The 13,796-nt window shown below is 68.6% G+C and overlaps 2 protein-coding genes across 2 annotated transcripts; one reads left to right on the top strand and one right to left on the bottom strand.

The window, feature by feature from the left end:
- Positions 1 to 3,830: 3,830 nt before the first annotated feature.
- NDUFB11 (NADH:ubiquinone oxidoreductase subunit B11) lies at positions 3,831 to 6,999 on the bottom strand. Its single transcript, XM_086771651.1, is given in 5 exon segments — positions 3,831 to 3,964; positions 3,967 to 4,016; positions 5,668 to 5,798; positions 6,839 to 6,915; positions 6,918 to 6,999. Coding segments are annotated over 5 exon segments (411 nt in total). The 3' UTR covers positions 3,831 to 3,893.
- A 379-nt stretch (positions 7,000 to 7,378) lies between these two features.
- LOC147596117 (RNA-binding protein 10-like) lies at positions 7,379 to 12,614 on the top strand. The gene is made up of 7 exons (XM_086771650.1): positions 7,379 to 7,438; positions 8,259 to 8,286; positions 8,375 to 8,525; positions 8,612 to 8,791; positions 9,662 to 9,731; positions 11,733 to 11,921; positions 12,364 to 12,614. The coding sequence occupies exons 2-7, from the start codon at positions 8,270 to 8,272 to the stop codon at positions 12,612 to 12,614; spliced, it is 858 nt and encodes a 285-aa protein (XP_086627776.1). The 5' UTR covers positions 7,379 to 7,438; positions 8,259 to 8,269.
- Positions 12,615 to 13,796: the final 1,182 nt, after the last annotated feature.

Below are 13,796 nucleotides of genomic sequence, written 5' to 3'. Positions count from 1 at the left end.
ATGGGTGCGTGTATGGATCTATAGGTGCGCACACGGATCTATAGGTGCACACACGGGCTATGGGTGCGTGTATGGATCTATAGGTGCGCACATGGATCTATAGGGGCACACACGGGCTATAGGGGCATGTATGGGTCTATGGGTGCACACACGGATCTATAGGTGCACACACGGGCTATGGGTGCGTGTATGGATCTATAGGTGCGCACACGGATCTATAGGTGCACACACGGGCTATGGGTGCGTGTATGGATCTATAGGTGCACACACGGATCTATAGGTGCACACACGGGCTATGGGTGCGTGTATGGATCTATACGTGCGCACATGGATCTATGCGTGCACACATGGGCTATAGGTGCACACATGGATCTATAGGTGCACACATGGGCTATAGGTGCACACATAGATCTATAGGTGCACACACGGGCTATAGGTGCGCACATGGATCTATAGGTGCGCACACGGGCTATAGGTGCACACACGGATCTATAGGTGCACACACGGGCTATGGGTGCGTGTATGGATCTATAGGTGCGCACACGGATCTATAGGTGCACACACGGGCTATGGGTGCGTGTATGGATCTATACGTGTGCACATGGATCTATAGGTGCACACATGGGCTATAGGTGCACACACGGGCTATAGGTGCACACATAGATCTATAGGTGCACACACGGGCTATAGGTGCACACAGGGATCTATGGGTGCACACGCGGAGCTATAAGTGCATGTATGGATCTATAAGTGCACACAAGTGCTATAGGTGCACGTATGGAGCTGCAGGCGGACACGTGGAGCTATAGGTGGACACATGGGGCTATAGGTGCGCTATAGAGAGTTATAGGGTGCTGGGGGCCATGGGGGGCTACAGAGGCTCTGGGGGGGCTATAGGGGGCTATAGGGGACCACGGAGGTGACCGGGGGTTGTGGGGGACTACAGGGGTGCTATAGGGGATCGGGGGGTACGGGGGCCTGGTCTGGGGGGTGTGAGGGGCTACAGGGGGGGCTACAGCGGCCGGAGGGGTCTTGGGGACTATAGGGGGTCTATAAGAGGTCGGGGGGTTCGGGGGGCTATAGGGGCTCGGGGGGGGTCTTGGGAGCTATATGGGCTCTATAGGGGGTTGAGGGGATTGTGGGGGACTAGAAGAGATTTGGGGGGGTATAGGAGTTCTGTAGGGGGTTGAGGGGGGCTACAGAGGATTTGGGGGCGTATAGGGGTTCTATAGGGGCTGGAGCGGGTTGTGGGGGGCTAGAGGGGATTTGGGGGGGTATAGGAGTTCTATAGGGGCTGGAGCGGGTTGTGGGGGGCTAGAGAGGATTTGGGGGGGTATAGGGGTTCTATAGGGGCTGGAGCGGGTTGTGGGGGCTAGAGGGGATTTGGGGGCGTATAGGGGTTCTATAGGGGCTGGAGCGGGTTGTGGGGGGCTAGAGGGGATTTGGGGGGGTATAGGAGTTCTATAGGGGCTGGAGCGGGTTGTGGGGGGCTAGAGAGGATTTGGGGGGGTATAGGGGTTCTATAGGGGCTGGAGCGGGTTGTGGGGGGCTAGAGGGGATTTGGGGGGGTATAGGGGTTCTATAGGGGCTGGAGCGGGTTGTGGGGGGCTAGAGAGGATTTGGGGGGGTATAGGGGTTCTATAGGGGCTGGAGCGGGTTGTGGGGGCTAGAGGGGATTTGGGGGGGTATAGGAGTTCTATAGGGGCTGGAGCGGGTTGTGGGGGGCTAGAGGGGATTTGGGGGGGTATAGGAGTTCTATAGGGGCTGGAGCGGGTTGTGGGGGTCTAGAGAGGATTTGGGGGGGTATAGGGGTTCTATAGGGGCTGGAGCGGGTTGTGGGGGGCTAGAGAGGATTTGGGGGGGTATAGGGGTTCTATAGGGGCTGGAGCGGGTTGTGGGGGCTAGAGGGGATTTGGGGGGGTATAGGGGTTCTATAGGGGCTGGAGCGGGTTGTGGGGGGCTAGAGGGGATTTGGGGGCGTATAGGGGTTCTATAGGGGCTGGAGCGGGTTGTGGGGGGCTAGAGAGGATTTGGGGGGGTATAGGGGTTCTATAGGGGCTGGAGCGGGTTGTGGGGGGCTAGAGGGGATTTGGGGGGTATACGGGTTCTATAGGGGCTGGAGCGGGTTGTGGGGGGCTAGAGGGGATTTGGGGGGGTATAGGGGTTCTATAGGGGCTGGAGCGGGTTGTGGGGGGCTAGAGAGGATTTGGGGGGCTATAGGGGTTCTATAGGGGCTGGAGCAGGTTGTGGGGGGCTAGAGGGGATTTGGGGGGTATACGGGGTTCTATAGGGGCTGCAGCGGGTTGTGGGGGGCTAGAGGGGATTTGGGGGGGTATAGGGGTTCTATAGGGGCTGGAGCGGGTTGTGGGGGCTAGAGAGGATTTGGGGGGGTATAGGTATAGGGGTTCTATAGGGGCTGGAGCGGGTTGTGGGGGGCTAGAGGGGATTTGGGGGGTATACGGGTTCTATAGGGGCTGGAGCGGGTTGTGGGGGGCTAGAGGGGATTTGGGGGGTATAGGGGTTCTATAGGGCTGGAGCGGGTTGTGGGGGCTAGAGGGGATTTGGGGGGGTATACGGGTTCTATAGGGGCTGGAGCGGGTTGTGGGGGGCTAGAGAGGATTTGGGGGGGTATAGGAGTTCTATAGGGGCTGGAGCGGGTTGTGGGGGCTAGAGAGGATTTGGGGGGGTATACGGGTTCTATAGGGCTGGAGCGGGTTGTGGGGGGCTAGAGAGGATTTGGGGGGGTATAGGGGTTCTATAGGGGCTGCAGCGGGTTGTGGGGGGCTAGAGGGATTGGGGGGGTATAGGGGTTCTATAGGGGCTGGAGCGGGTTGTGGGGGGCTAGAGGGATTTGGGGGGTATAGGGGTTCTATAGGGGCTGGAGCGGGTTGTGGGGGGCTAGAGGGGATTTGGGGGGGTATAGGGGTTCTATAGGGGCTGGAGCGGGTTGTGGGGGTCTAGAGAGGATTTGGGGGGGTATAGGAGTTCTATAGGGGCTGGAGCGGGTTGTGGGGGGCTAGAGAGGATTTGGGGGGGTATAGGGGTTCTATAGGGGCTGGAGCGGGTTGTGGGGGGCTAGAGAGGATTTGGGGGGGTATAGGGGTTCTATAGGGGCTGAGCGGGTTGTGGGGGGCTAGAGGGGATTTGGGGGGTATACGGGTTCTATAGGGGCTGGAGCGGGTTGTGGGGGCTAGAGGGGATTTGGGGGGTATAGGGGTTCTATAGGGGCTGGAGCGGGTTGTGGGGGGCTAGAGGGGATTGGGGGGGTATAGGGGTTCTATAGGGGCTGGAGCGGGTTGTGGGGGTCTAGAGAGGATTTGGGGGGGTATAGGAGTTCTATAGGGCTGGAGCGGGTTGTGGGGGGCTAGAGAGGATTTGGGGGGGTATAGGGGTTCTATAGGGGCTGGAGCGGGTTGTGGGGGCTAGAGAGGATTTGGGGGGGTATAGGGGTTCTATAGGGGCTGGAGCGGGTTGTGGGGGGCTAGAGAGGATTTGGGGGGGTATAGGGGTTCTATAGGGGCTGGAGCGGGTTGTGGGGGGCTAGAGGGGATTTGGGGGGGTATACGGGTTCTATAGGGGCTGGAGCGGGTTGTGGGGGGCTAGAGGGGATTTGGGGGGTATACGGGTTCTATAGGGGCTGGAGCGGGTTGTGGGGGGCTAGAGGGATTTGGGGGGTATACGGGTTCTATAGGGGCTGCAGCGGGTTGTGGGGGCTAGAGAGGATCTATAGGGATTTGGGGGGCTGTGGGGGGGCTCTGGGGGCTATAGGGGGTTCTATAGGGGCACAGGGAGCACAGCCCCCCCCCAGTCTCAATAAGAACCCCAAAGCGGGCCGAGCCCCGGTGGCTTTATTGACAGACCCCCCCGGGGGGCACCCGCGGGCTGGGGGGGGCTCACTCCGGGGGGGGCAGGGCCAGGCGCGCGGGGTCGTAGTAGTTGGGGTCCAGCAGCGGCAGCCCCGCCCCTCGCGCTCCCGGATCCGCAGCTCGGCCTCGCGCCGCGCCCAGCGCTGCAGCCTGCGGGGGGGCGGCGGGACCTATAGGCACCTGGACACCCCTATAGGGCCCCACAGCCCCCACTTCCCCCCCACACCCCCCATAGATCCCTCCCAGCCCCCTATACCCCCTATAGACCCCTCCAGGCCCCCATACCCCCCACAGACCCCCACAGACCCCTCCCAGGCCCCCATACCCCCCACAGACCCCCACAGACCCCTCCCAGACCCCCATACCCCCCACGGACCCCCACAGACCCCTCCCAGGCCCCCATACCCCCCACGGACCCCCACAGACCCCTCCCAGGCCCCCATACCCCCCACGGACCCCCACAGACCCCTCCCAGGCCCCCATACCCCCCACAGACCCCCACAGACCCCTCCCAGACCCCCGTACCCCCCACAGACCCCCACAGGACCCCTCCCAGACCCCAGACCCCCACAGACCCCACAGACCCCTCCCAGACCCCCAGACCCCCCACAGACCCCCACAGACCCCTGCCAGACCCCCGTACCCCCCACAGACCCCCACAGACCCCTCCCACGCCCCCATACCCCCACAGACCCCCACAGACCCCTCCCAGGCCCCCGTACCCCCCACAGACCCCCACAGACCCCTCCAGGCCCCCATACCCCCCACAGACCCCCACAGACCCCTCCCAGGCCCCCGTACCCCCCACAGACCCCCACAGACCCCTCCCAGACCCCCGTACCCCCCACAGACCCCCATAGACCCCTCCCAGACCCCTATACCCCTCCCAGACCCCCAGGTCGGGCAGGTAGTGCCCCCCCAGCCCCCTCAGCCCCCGCGCACCCCAGGTCGGGCAGGCAGTGCCCCCCAGCCCCCGCGCACCCCAGGTCGGGCAGGCAGTGCCCCCCAGCCCCCCCAGCCCCCGCGCACCCCAGGTCGGGCAGGCAGTGCCCCCCAGCCCCCGCGCACCCCAGGTCGGGCAGGCAGTGCCCCCCCAGCCCCCCCAGCCCCCGCGCACCCCAGGTCGGGCAGGCAGTGCCCCCCCAGCCCCCCCAGCCCCCGCGCACCCCAGGTCGGGCAGGCAGTGCCCCCCCAGCCCCCCAGCCCCCCACACACCCCAGGTCGGGCAGGCAGTGCCCCCCCAGCCCCCCAGCCCCCGCGCACCCCAGGTCGGGCAGGCAGTGCCCCCCCAGCCCCCGCGCACCCCAGGTCGGGCAGGCAGTGCCCCCCCAGCCCCCGCGCACCCCAGGTCGGGCAGGCAGTGCCCCCCCAGCCCCCCAGCCCCCCACACACCCCAGGTCGGGCAGGCAGTGCCCCCCCAGCCCCCGCGCACCCCAGGTCGGGCAGGCAGTGCCCCCCCAGCCCCCCAGCCCCCCACACACCCCAGGTCGGGCAGGCAGTGCCCCCCCAGCCCCCCCAGCCCCCGCGCACCCCAGGTCGGGCAGGCAGTGCCCCCCCAGCCCCCGCGCACCCCAGGTCGGGCAGGCAGTGCCCCCCCAGCCCCCCAGCCCCCGCGCACCCCAGGTCGGGCAGGCAGTGCCCCCCAGCCCCCCAGCCCCCGCGCACCCCAGGTCGGGCAGGCAGTGCCCCCCAGCCCCCCAGCCCCCCACACACCCCAGGTCGGGCAGGCAGTGCCCCCCAGCCCCCCCAGCCCCCGCACACCCCAGGTCGGGCAGGCAGTGCCCCCCAGCCCCCCGCGCACCCCAGGTCGGGCAGGTAGTGCAGGAAGGCGGAGCCCAGCACAATGGCGACCGACAGCCCGGCGAAGCAGGCCGCCCGCATGTTGAGCGCGTCGGCCTCGGGCTCCGCGTAGAACCCGTGGTAGTCGGGGTTCTGGGGGGCGGGGTCACCGCGGCCCCGCCCCCCGGCCCCGCCCCCGGCCCCGCCCGGGGCCAAGGGGAACGAAGGTGCCCCCCGCCGTTTCCCGCCCTTTACCTGGCGCAAGCCACGCCCCCCGGGTGGGCTCCACCCCGCTAAGCCCCGCCCCAGACGGTCAGGCCACGCCCACGCCTCGCCCCCGCCCAGTTGCCCCAAACCACACCCCCAGCCGCTGAACCCCGCCCACTCAGCCAAGCCGCGTGCCTTTGCCACGCCCACCTCCCGGCAAGCCCCGCCCCCTGCCTCCCCCGAGCCCCGCCCATTTCTCCGCAAGCCCCATCCAATCACCCACATTCCTAGCCTGTCCCGGCCCCGCCCACCCAGGAGCCCCGCCCATTCCCGACCAAGCCCCGCCCAATCCACACCCCAGCCCGCCCCAGGCCCCGCCCATTCCCCAAGCCCCGCCCATCCCCCAGCCCCGCCAATTCCCCAAGCCCCGCCCATTCCCCAAGCCCCGCCCATTCCCCAAGCCCCGCCCATTCCCCCAGCCCCGCCCATCCCCCAGCCCCGCCAATTCCCCAAGCCCCGCCCATTCCCCAAGCCCCGCCCATTCCCCAAGCCCCGCCCATTCCCCCAGCCCCGCCCAACCATCAGCACACTCAGCCTATCCCAAGCCCTGCTGCTCTCACAGCCCCGCCCAATCGGCACCATCCTCAGCCTGCCCAGGCCCCGCCCATTCCCCAAGCCCCGCCCATCCCCCCAGCCCCGCCCATTCCCAAGCCCGCCCATTCCCCAAGCCCCGCCCATTCCCCAAGCCCCGCCCATTCCCCAAGCCCCGCCCATCCCCAAGCCCCGCCCATTCCCCCAGCCCCGCCCAACCATCAGCACACTCAGCCTATCCAAGCCCTGCTGCTCCCACAGCCCCGCCCAATCAGCACCACCCTCAGCCTGCCCCGGGCCCCGCCCCTCGCGTAGCTCCGCCCACCCCTTAAGCCACGCCCCCACAGCGATACCCTTGGCCTGCCCCCCCCCCCCCTTCCCCAAGCCCCTCCCACCTTCCTCTGCGCCGCCGCCATTGGCTCCTCCTCGTGCGGGTCCGCCCCCAGCGGCGCCCGCGGCAGCGCCAAGGCCCGGGCGGCCCCGCCGAGCGGCCCCGGGCCCCGGCCCGCAGCGCCCCGGCCCGCAGCGCCCGCAACGCCCTCCCCAGCGCCGCCATCTTCCCGCCGGAAGTCCCGTCCGCCGCTTCCGTCCCCCCCCGCCGCCTCCCCCGAGAGCTGGCCAATCAGAAAGCGACGGCACTGCCCTTCAGCCAATCACGCGAGAGAGCCTGCGCCGCTTCCCGCCCTCTCCGGGTAGCTGCGCCCCCCCGCGCGTCGCAGCCAATCAGAGGTGACCGCTGGAGTCGCGCCGCGCCCCCTCGCTGCTCCCTTCGCGGCCGGCCCCGCCCACCCTTCGCGGCGCGTGGCGGCGCTAACCAATGAGAAGGGCGGATGCGCTGACGGGCGGGCCGAAGGGCCAATGGGGAGCGCGGCGGCGGGGGGCGGGGGGCGGGCGGGTGAGGGCGCGGGAGGCCGGGGCGGGCCGGGCGCGGAGCGGCGCCGCCATTTTGCGGGTCGGGAGCGGCGGCGGCGGCGGCAGCGGAGCGGCGGGAGCAGGTCGGGGCCTGCACCGGGGGGGCGGGCTTACCGGGAGGGGCTCCCCGGGACCCCCGGCGCGGGCGGGATTGGATGGAGGGGGGCGAGGGGCGGGGCCCGCCGCTGGGGGCGGCTGGAGGCGGCTGGAGGGGGGCGGGGCCTGGCGAGGGGGGTGGGGCTTTGCATGATAACGAGGTTGGCTGGTTGTATGCTAATGAGGGGGCGGGGCCTGGCGGGGTCCTCGCTCCTTCCTTGTCGTTCCCTGGGGCAGCTCCCAGTGGCCCCCAGTTCATCCCAGTTCCTTCCCAGTTATCCCCAGTGTCCCCCAGTTCCCCCAGAGCCTTCCAGGTACCTTCCAGTTCATCCCAGTTACTCCCCAGTGCCCCACTCATTCATCCAGGTGCCCTCCAGTTAATCCCAGTCCCTTCCAGTAACCACCCAAAGTCATCCCAGGTCTTCCCAGTGCCCATTAGGCCATTCCAGTACCCACCAGTTCATCCCAGTGCTCCCCACTTTGTTCCAGTACCCCCCTAGGTGATACCACTCCCTCCCAATGCTTCCCAGTACCTCTCCTAGTTCACCCCAGTCCTTTCCACTGCCCTAGTTGCTCCCACTGCCCCCCTAATTCCTCCCAGTACTCTCCCACTCATTCCCAGTCCCACCTCAGTCCCCCCGTTCCCTCCACTCTCTCCAGTATCCCCCCCAGTCCCCTCCCAATCCTCCCAGTCCCCCCCATTTCCCCCATTCCCTTCCAGTATCCCCCCAGTCCCTCCAGTCCCTCCCAGTCCCCCCAATTCCCCCCAGTCCCTCCCAGTATCCCCCCGTCGCTCTGCCCCCACAGGTGCCGGCACCATGGAGTACGAGCGCAGGTAGGGGAGCACCCCGAACCCGTGGGGGGGGGGTGGGCGGGGCCATCCGAGCCCCCCCCGCTTGACCCCCCCTCCTCCCACCCCGCAGGGGGGGGCGGGGGGACCGCACGGGCCGCTACGGGGGCGCCCCCCCCGAGGACGCCGCCCGCGCCCAGCGCGACCACGACTACCGCGACATGGACTACCGCGGCTACGGGGGCCCGCCCGAGGCCCCGCCCGCCCCGGCCGCCGCGCCCCAGGTGAGCCGCCGCGCCCCCCCCCCGCGCCCCGTCCCCCCCCCCGAAACCCCGCCCCTCACCCCGCCCCCCCGCCCCCGCCCCGCCAGGCGGCCTACGAGGGCGCGGAGCCCACCCGCAAGCGGGACCCCGCCCCCCCGGCGCTGCCCTTCGGCGCCGACGGCGACTACCGCGACCAGGACTACCGGCCCGAGGCGGCGGAGGAGGAGCCGCGCGCCAGCACCATCGTCATGCTGCGCATGCTGCCGCAGGCCGCCACCGAAAACGACGTGAGCCCCGCCCCCGGCCCCGCCCCCGGCTGCCGGGGAGGGGGCGCTGGCCCTTTAAATCTCCGCTTCGCGCTGGGGGGGGCTTGGGGAGCGGTGGCCACGCCCCCTCGGCTTGGCCACACCCCCTCGGCTTGGCCTTGCTGCTTGGGGCACACTGCCTTTCAGCCAAGCCCCGCCCCCTTTGGGAGGAATCCACCCTGTGGTCACGCCCCCTCCCCCAGGCCACACCCCCTTTCAGCCAAGCCCCGCCCCCTTTGGGAGGAATCCACCCTGTGGTCACGCCCCCTCCCCCAGGCCACACCCCCTTTCAGCCAAGCCCCGCCCCCTTTGGGAGGAATCCACCCTGTGGTCACGCCCCTCCCCCAGGCCACACCCCCCACCTCGGCCACACCCCCTTTCAGCCAAGCCCCGCCCCCTCCACGGGAAAACTCATCCCATGTAGCCACGCCCCCTTTCACCCGAGCCACGCCCCCTTTGGAGGAATCCACCCTGTGGCCACACCCCCACCCCAGGCCACACCCCCTCTGTTTGGCCACGCCCCCCTGAGCCAGGCCACACCCCCTCACGGGAAAGTAATCCCATGTGGTCACCCTGCCTTGCCTTGGCCACGCCCCCTTGCCTGCAGGCCACGCCCCCTCATTCCCCCCCCCCCATTGCTGGGTCTGTGGGCGCCCCCCCGCACCCCTGGGTGCCCCAAACCCCCGGGGAGACATTTGGGAATGTTGGGGTGGGGGAGGGAGCAGGTTTCGGGGCGTCCCACCCACCTGGGTGCCCCCCTACGCCCCTGGGTGCCCCCCCGCACCCCTGGTGCCCCCAAGGCGCCCCGGGGTCCCGCTGATTTGGGCGTCGGCCCCCCCCCCCCCCCCGCAGATCCGGGCGCAGCTGCAGGCACAGGGGGTGCAGCCCCGCGAGGTCCGGCTGATGCGCAACAAGTCCTCAGGTGAGCCCCCACCCGTGGGTGCCCCTCTTTCGGGTGGCGGTGGGGGGCACCCAGGTGCTCGGGTCCTGTTTTGGGGGCGCCCACCCGGGTGGGTCTCTTGGGGGGGCGGGGGGGGGTTGGATCCTCGCTCTACCAGCTCCCAAAGGTGTTGGTCCCGTTTTTGGGGGCATCCATGGGGGCAGGTTTTGTCCATGGGAGCACCCAAGGGTGCTGATCCCACCCGCAGGGAGCACCCAAGGGTGCTGCGCCAAACTTAGGGAGCACCCAGGGGTGCAGGTCCCGTCCCCAAGGGACAGCCAGGGGTCCCAATCCCACCTCGAGGGGCACCCAGGGCAGCTGTGCCAAACTTGGGGGGCACCCAGGGGTGCCCATTCTCTCCCTAGGAGCACCCAGGGGTGCTGATTCCATCCTTAGGGGCACCCAGGGGTGCCAGTCCCGTCCTTAGGAGCACCCAGGAATCCTGTGCCAGGTTTAGCGACCACCCAGGGGTGCTGTGCCAGGCTTGGGGGACACCCAGGGGTGCCCGTCACCTTGCCAGGGGCACCCAGGGGTGCCAGTGCTATCCCTAGGGAGCACCCAGGGGTGCTGTACCGGACTTAGGGGGCACCCAGGGGTGCCCATCTCATCTCTAGGAGCACCCAGGGGTGCTGGTCCTCTTCCCCAGGGGCACCCAGGGGTGCCAGTCCCCTCCCTAGGAGCACCCAGGGGTGCTGACCTGTCCCAGGGGCACCCAGGGGTGCCGGTCCCAGCTCTAGGAGCACCCAGGGGTGCTGATCCTGTTTCCCGGGGGCACCCAGGGGTGCCCGTCCCCTCCTCAGGAGCACCCAGGGGTGCTGGTCCCAGCTCTAGGGGCACCCAGGGGTGCCAGTCCTGTTTCCTGGGGGCACCCAGGGGTGCCCGTCCCCTCCCCAGGAGCACCCAGGGGTGCTGACCCATAGCCGAGGAGCACCCAGGGGTGCTGGTCCTGTCCCCGGGGGCACCCAGGGGTGCCCATCTTCTGCCCGAGGGGCACCCAGGGGTGCCAGTCCCCTCCCCAGGAGCACCCAGGGGTGCTGACCCATGCCCAGGGGTGCCGATGCCCTTGCCTGGGGGCACCCAGGGGTGCCCGTCTTCCACCCAAGGGGCACCCAGGGGTGCCAGACCTGCGTTAGGCAGCACCCGGGGGTGCTGGTCCTGTTCGTAGGAGCACCGGGGGTGCTGTGCCCTACCCAGGGAGCACCCAGGGGTGCCTAGGCTCTATCGAGGGGGTCCAGAAGAACCCAGAGCAGCTCATAGGCTGCTTAGGGGGTCCCAAAGGAGGCCCGGCAGCACCCATGGGTGCCCACACCCAACACAGGTAGTCCAAGAGGGGTCCCAGGAGCACCCAAGGGTGTCCATGTCACATGCAAGGGGTCTCATGGGTGCCCACACCCACCCAAAAAGGACCCAGGGGGTTCCAGGAGCACCCATGGGTGCCTGTACTCAGCCCCAGGGGTCCCGAGGGGCACCTACACTTTACCTAGGAGGTCCCAGGAGCACCCGTGGGTGCTTGTCCGCTATCCTGGGTGTCGCAGGAGCACCCGTGGGTGCTTACCGTCTTGCAGAGGGTCCCGGGGGAGGGTCCCGGCAGCACCCATGGGTGCCCATTCCAACCCGGGGAATTCCAAGGCGCGTGCATACCCTGTTTTGGAGGCTCTAGGAGCACCCGTGGGTGCCTGTAGGCAATCTAGAGGGTCCCGGTGGCACCCACGGGTGCTCGTACCTAATCCCGGGTGTCCGACGAAACACCCGAACCCTACTCGGAGGTCCGTGGAGCACCCATGGGTGCTCATCCCCATCCCAGGGGGCTCCCAGCAGCACCCGTGGCTGCCCATTCCCACCCCAAGGGGGTCCTGGCAGCACCCATGGGTGCTTGCAGCCGGTCCGGGAGGTCCCAGGGAGCACCCAAACCCTAGTTGGGGGGTCCCAGGAGCACCCACGGGTGCTCTCCCTGACCCCCCCCCACCCCGCGCCCCGTTGCAGGTCAGAGCCGCGGCTTCGCCTTCGTGGAGTTCCACCACGTGCAAGACGCCGCGCGCTGGATGGACGCCAACCAGGTCGCTGCCCCCGCCACCCCTCGCACGAGGGCAGGGGCCGGGTGGGGGGTGGGTGCCCCCCCCGGACCCTTGGGTGCCCCCCTCGGACCCTTGGGTGCCTCCCCCGGACCCTTGGGTGCCCCCCCGGACACCTGGGGGGTCCCTTTTTTCCTTCCTGTGGCCCTCGTGCGATGCCCTCGTGCGAGCTCTGTGCGCGGCCCTCGAGTGAGATTCTTGCGTGAGCACGCTCGTGCGCTTTTCTGAGGCCCTCGTGCGAGGCCCTCGTGCGCTCTCACGCGAGCACCGAGAGCCTCGTGCACCGTCGTGACCCTCGTGCGAGTGGCCGCGCGCGGTCACGCGAATCCCTTGTGCGAGGCCGCTGCGTCACCATCGCACGTGCTCTCGCGTGAGCACTCTGCACGAGTGTTGTGCGCCCTCGTGCGAGAGGCTTGTGCGGTCCTCGGGCGCGACTCTCACGCGAAAGCTTTGCGCGGCCTCGTGCAAATGCCGAGACCCCCGTGCAGCCTTGTGCGAGGCGCCTGCGTGACTCTCGTGCGAGCCCTCGTGCGCTTTTCCAGGAGACTCTTGTGCCCGCTTGTGTGACCTTTGTGGGCCCTCGTGCGAGGCGCTCGTGCGAGGCCCTCGGGTGCCCGTCGTGCAAGCTGCTGTGCGCTTTTACGTGAGGCAATTGCGCGCCCCCGTGCGAGCGCCCCCCGTGCGAGCGCTGCTGCAAGCCCATCCTGCACCCTTGTGCGAAACTCTTGTGCGAGGCGCTCGTGCGACGCAAACCCTCGTGCCCTCCTACGTGGGACCCTTGCGCCACGCCTGACCCTCGTGCCCCCTTGCGTGAGAGCCTTCCGGGTGACTCTCGTGAGCTCTCACGCGAGACCCTCGTGCGACTCTCGTGCAAGCGCTTGTGTGCTGTTGGGAGGCCGTGGCGCGTGCTCTCGGACGAGACTGTTGTGCGCCAGCGTGCAGGAGCCTCGCGTGACCCTCGTGTGAGAGACGGTTGCGTGGTCCTTGCGCGCGCGCCCGTGCGCTGCCGCGCCAGCCTCTTGTGCGAGACGCTCGCGTCGCCCTTGTGCGAGGCCTTTGTGTTCCGTCGTGCGAGCCCTCGTGCGAGCCTTTGCGTAACCTGGTGTGAGGCCTCGTGGGACCTCCTGGTGCGGGACTTGTGAGAGCCGGTGTTCCCCCTCGTGCGAGCCCCCTGGTGCAAGCCCTCGCGCCCCCTCGTGCGAGGCCCCGGTGCGAGCCACGAGAGAGCCTTGTGCGAGTCCTGTGTGAGCCCTCGTGTGCTCTCGTGCAAGCCCTGGAGCGAGCCCTCGTGCCCGCTGGTGCCAACACTCGTGCAAGCGCTTGTGCCTGCTCACGTGAGCCCTCGTGCGAGCTCCGGTGCGAGCTTTTGTGCCTCCTCGTGTGAGCCTCAGCGCGAGGCCTGTGGGAGGGTGAGTGTGAACCCTGGTGCAAGGGCCACATGAGCCCTTGTGCCCCGGTTCAAGCCGTCGTGCGAGCCCTCGTGTCGCCTCGTGGAGGCCCTGGTGCGAGTTCTGGCGGAAGCCTCGCGGCCTCTCGTGCGAGCCGTGGTGCGAGGTCTGGTGCGAGCCCTCCTGCATTCCTGGTGCGAGCCCTGGTGCAAGCCTTTGTGTGAGCCGCCCTGCGGGTCCTGGTGGCGTCTGTCGTGCAAACCCTCGTGCAAACCCTCGTGCAAACCCTCGTGCTCTCTTGTGGGTGCTCTGGTCCCCCCGGTGTGAACGCTAGCGCGTGTCCTTGTGCGAGGGCCGTGTGAGAGGCAGCGTGAGCCCTGGTGCGGGCTCTCGTGCGAGCCGTGGTGCCCCTCGTGCAAGCTGTGGTGTGAGCCGTGGTGCGAGCCGTGGTGCCCCTCGTGCGAGCTGTGGGTGTAGAGCCGTGGTGCCCCCTTGTGCGAGCCGTGGTGCCCCTCGTGCGAGCTGTGGTGCAAGCCGTGGTGCGAGCCGTGGTGCCCCCTCGTGCGAGCCATGGTGCTCCTCGTGCG

This window comes from Chlamydotis macqueenii, unplaced genomic scaffold, assembly GCF_036417535.1.
Source record: "Chlamydotis macqueenii isolate bChlMac1 unplaced genomic scaffold, bChlMac1.mat HAP1_SCAFFOLD_149, whole genome shotgun sequence".
NCBI lineage: Eukaryota > Metazoa > Chordata > Aves > Otidiformes > Otididae > Chlamydotis > Chlamydotis macqueenii.
The sequence above is the reverse complement of the archived record's forward strand: the minus strand, read 5'-3'. Positions and strand labels throughout refer to the sequence as shown.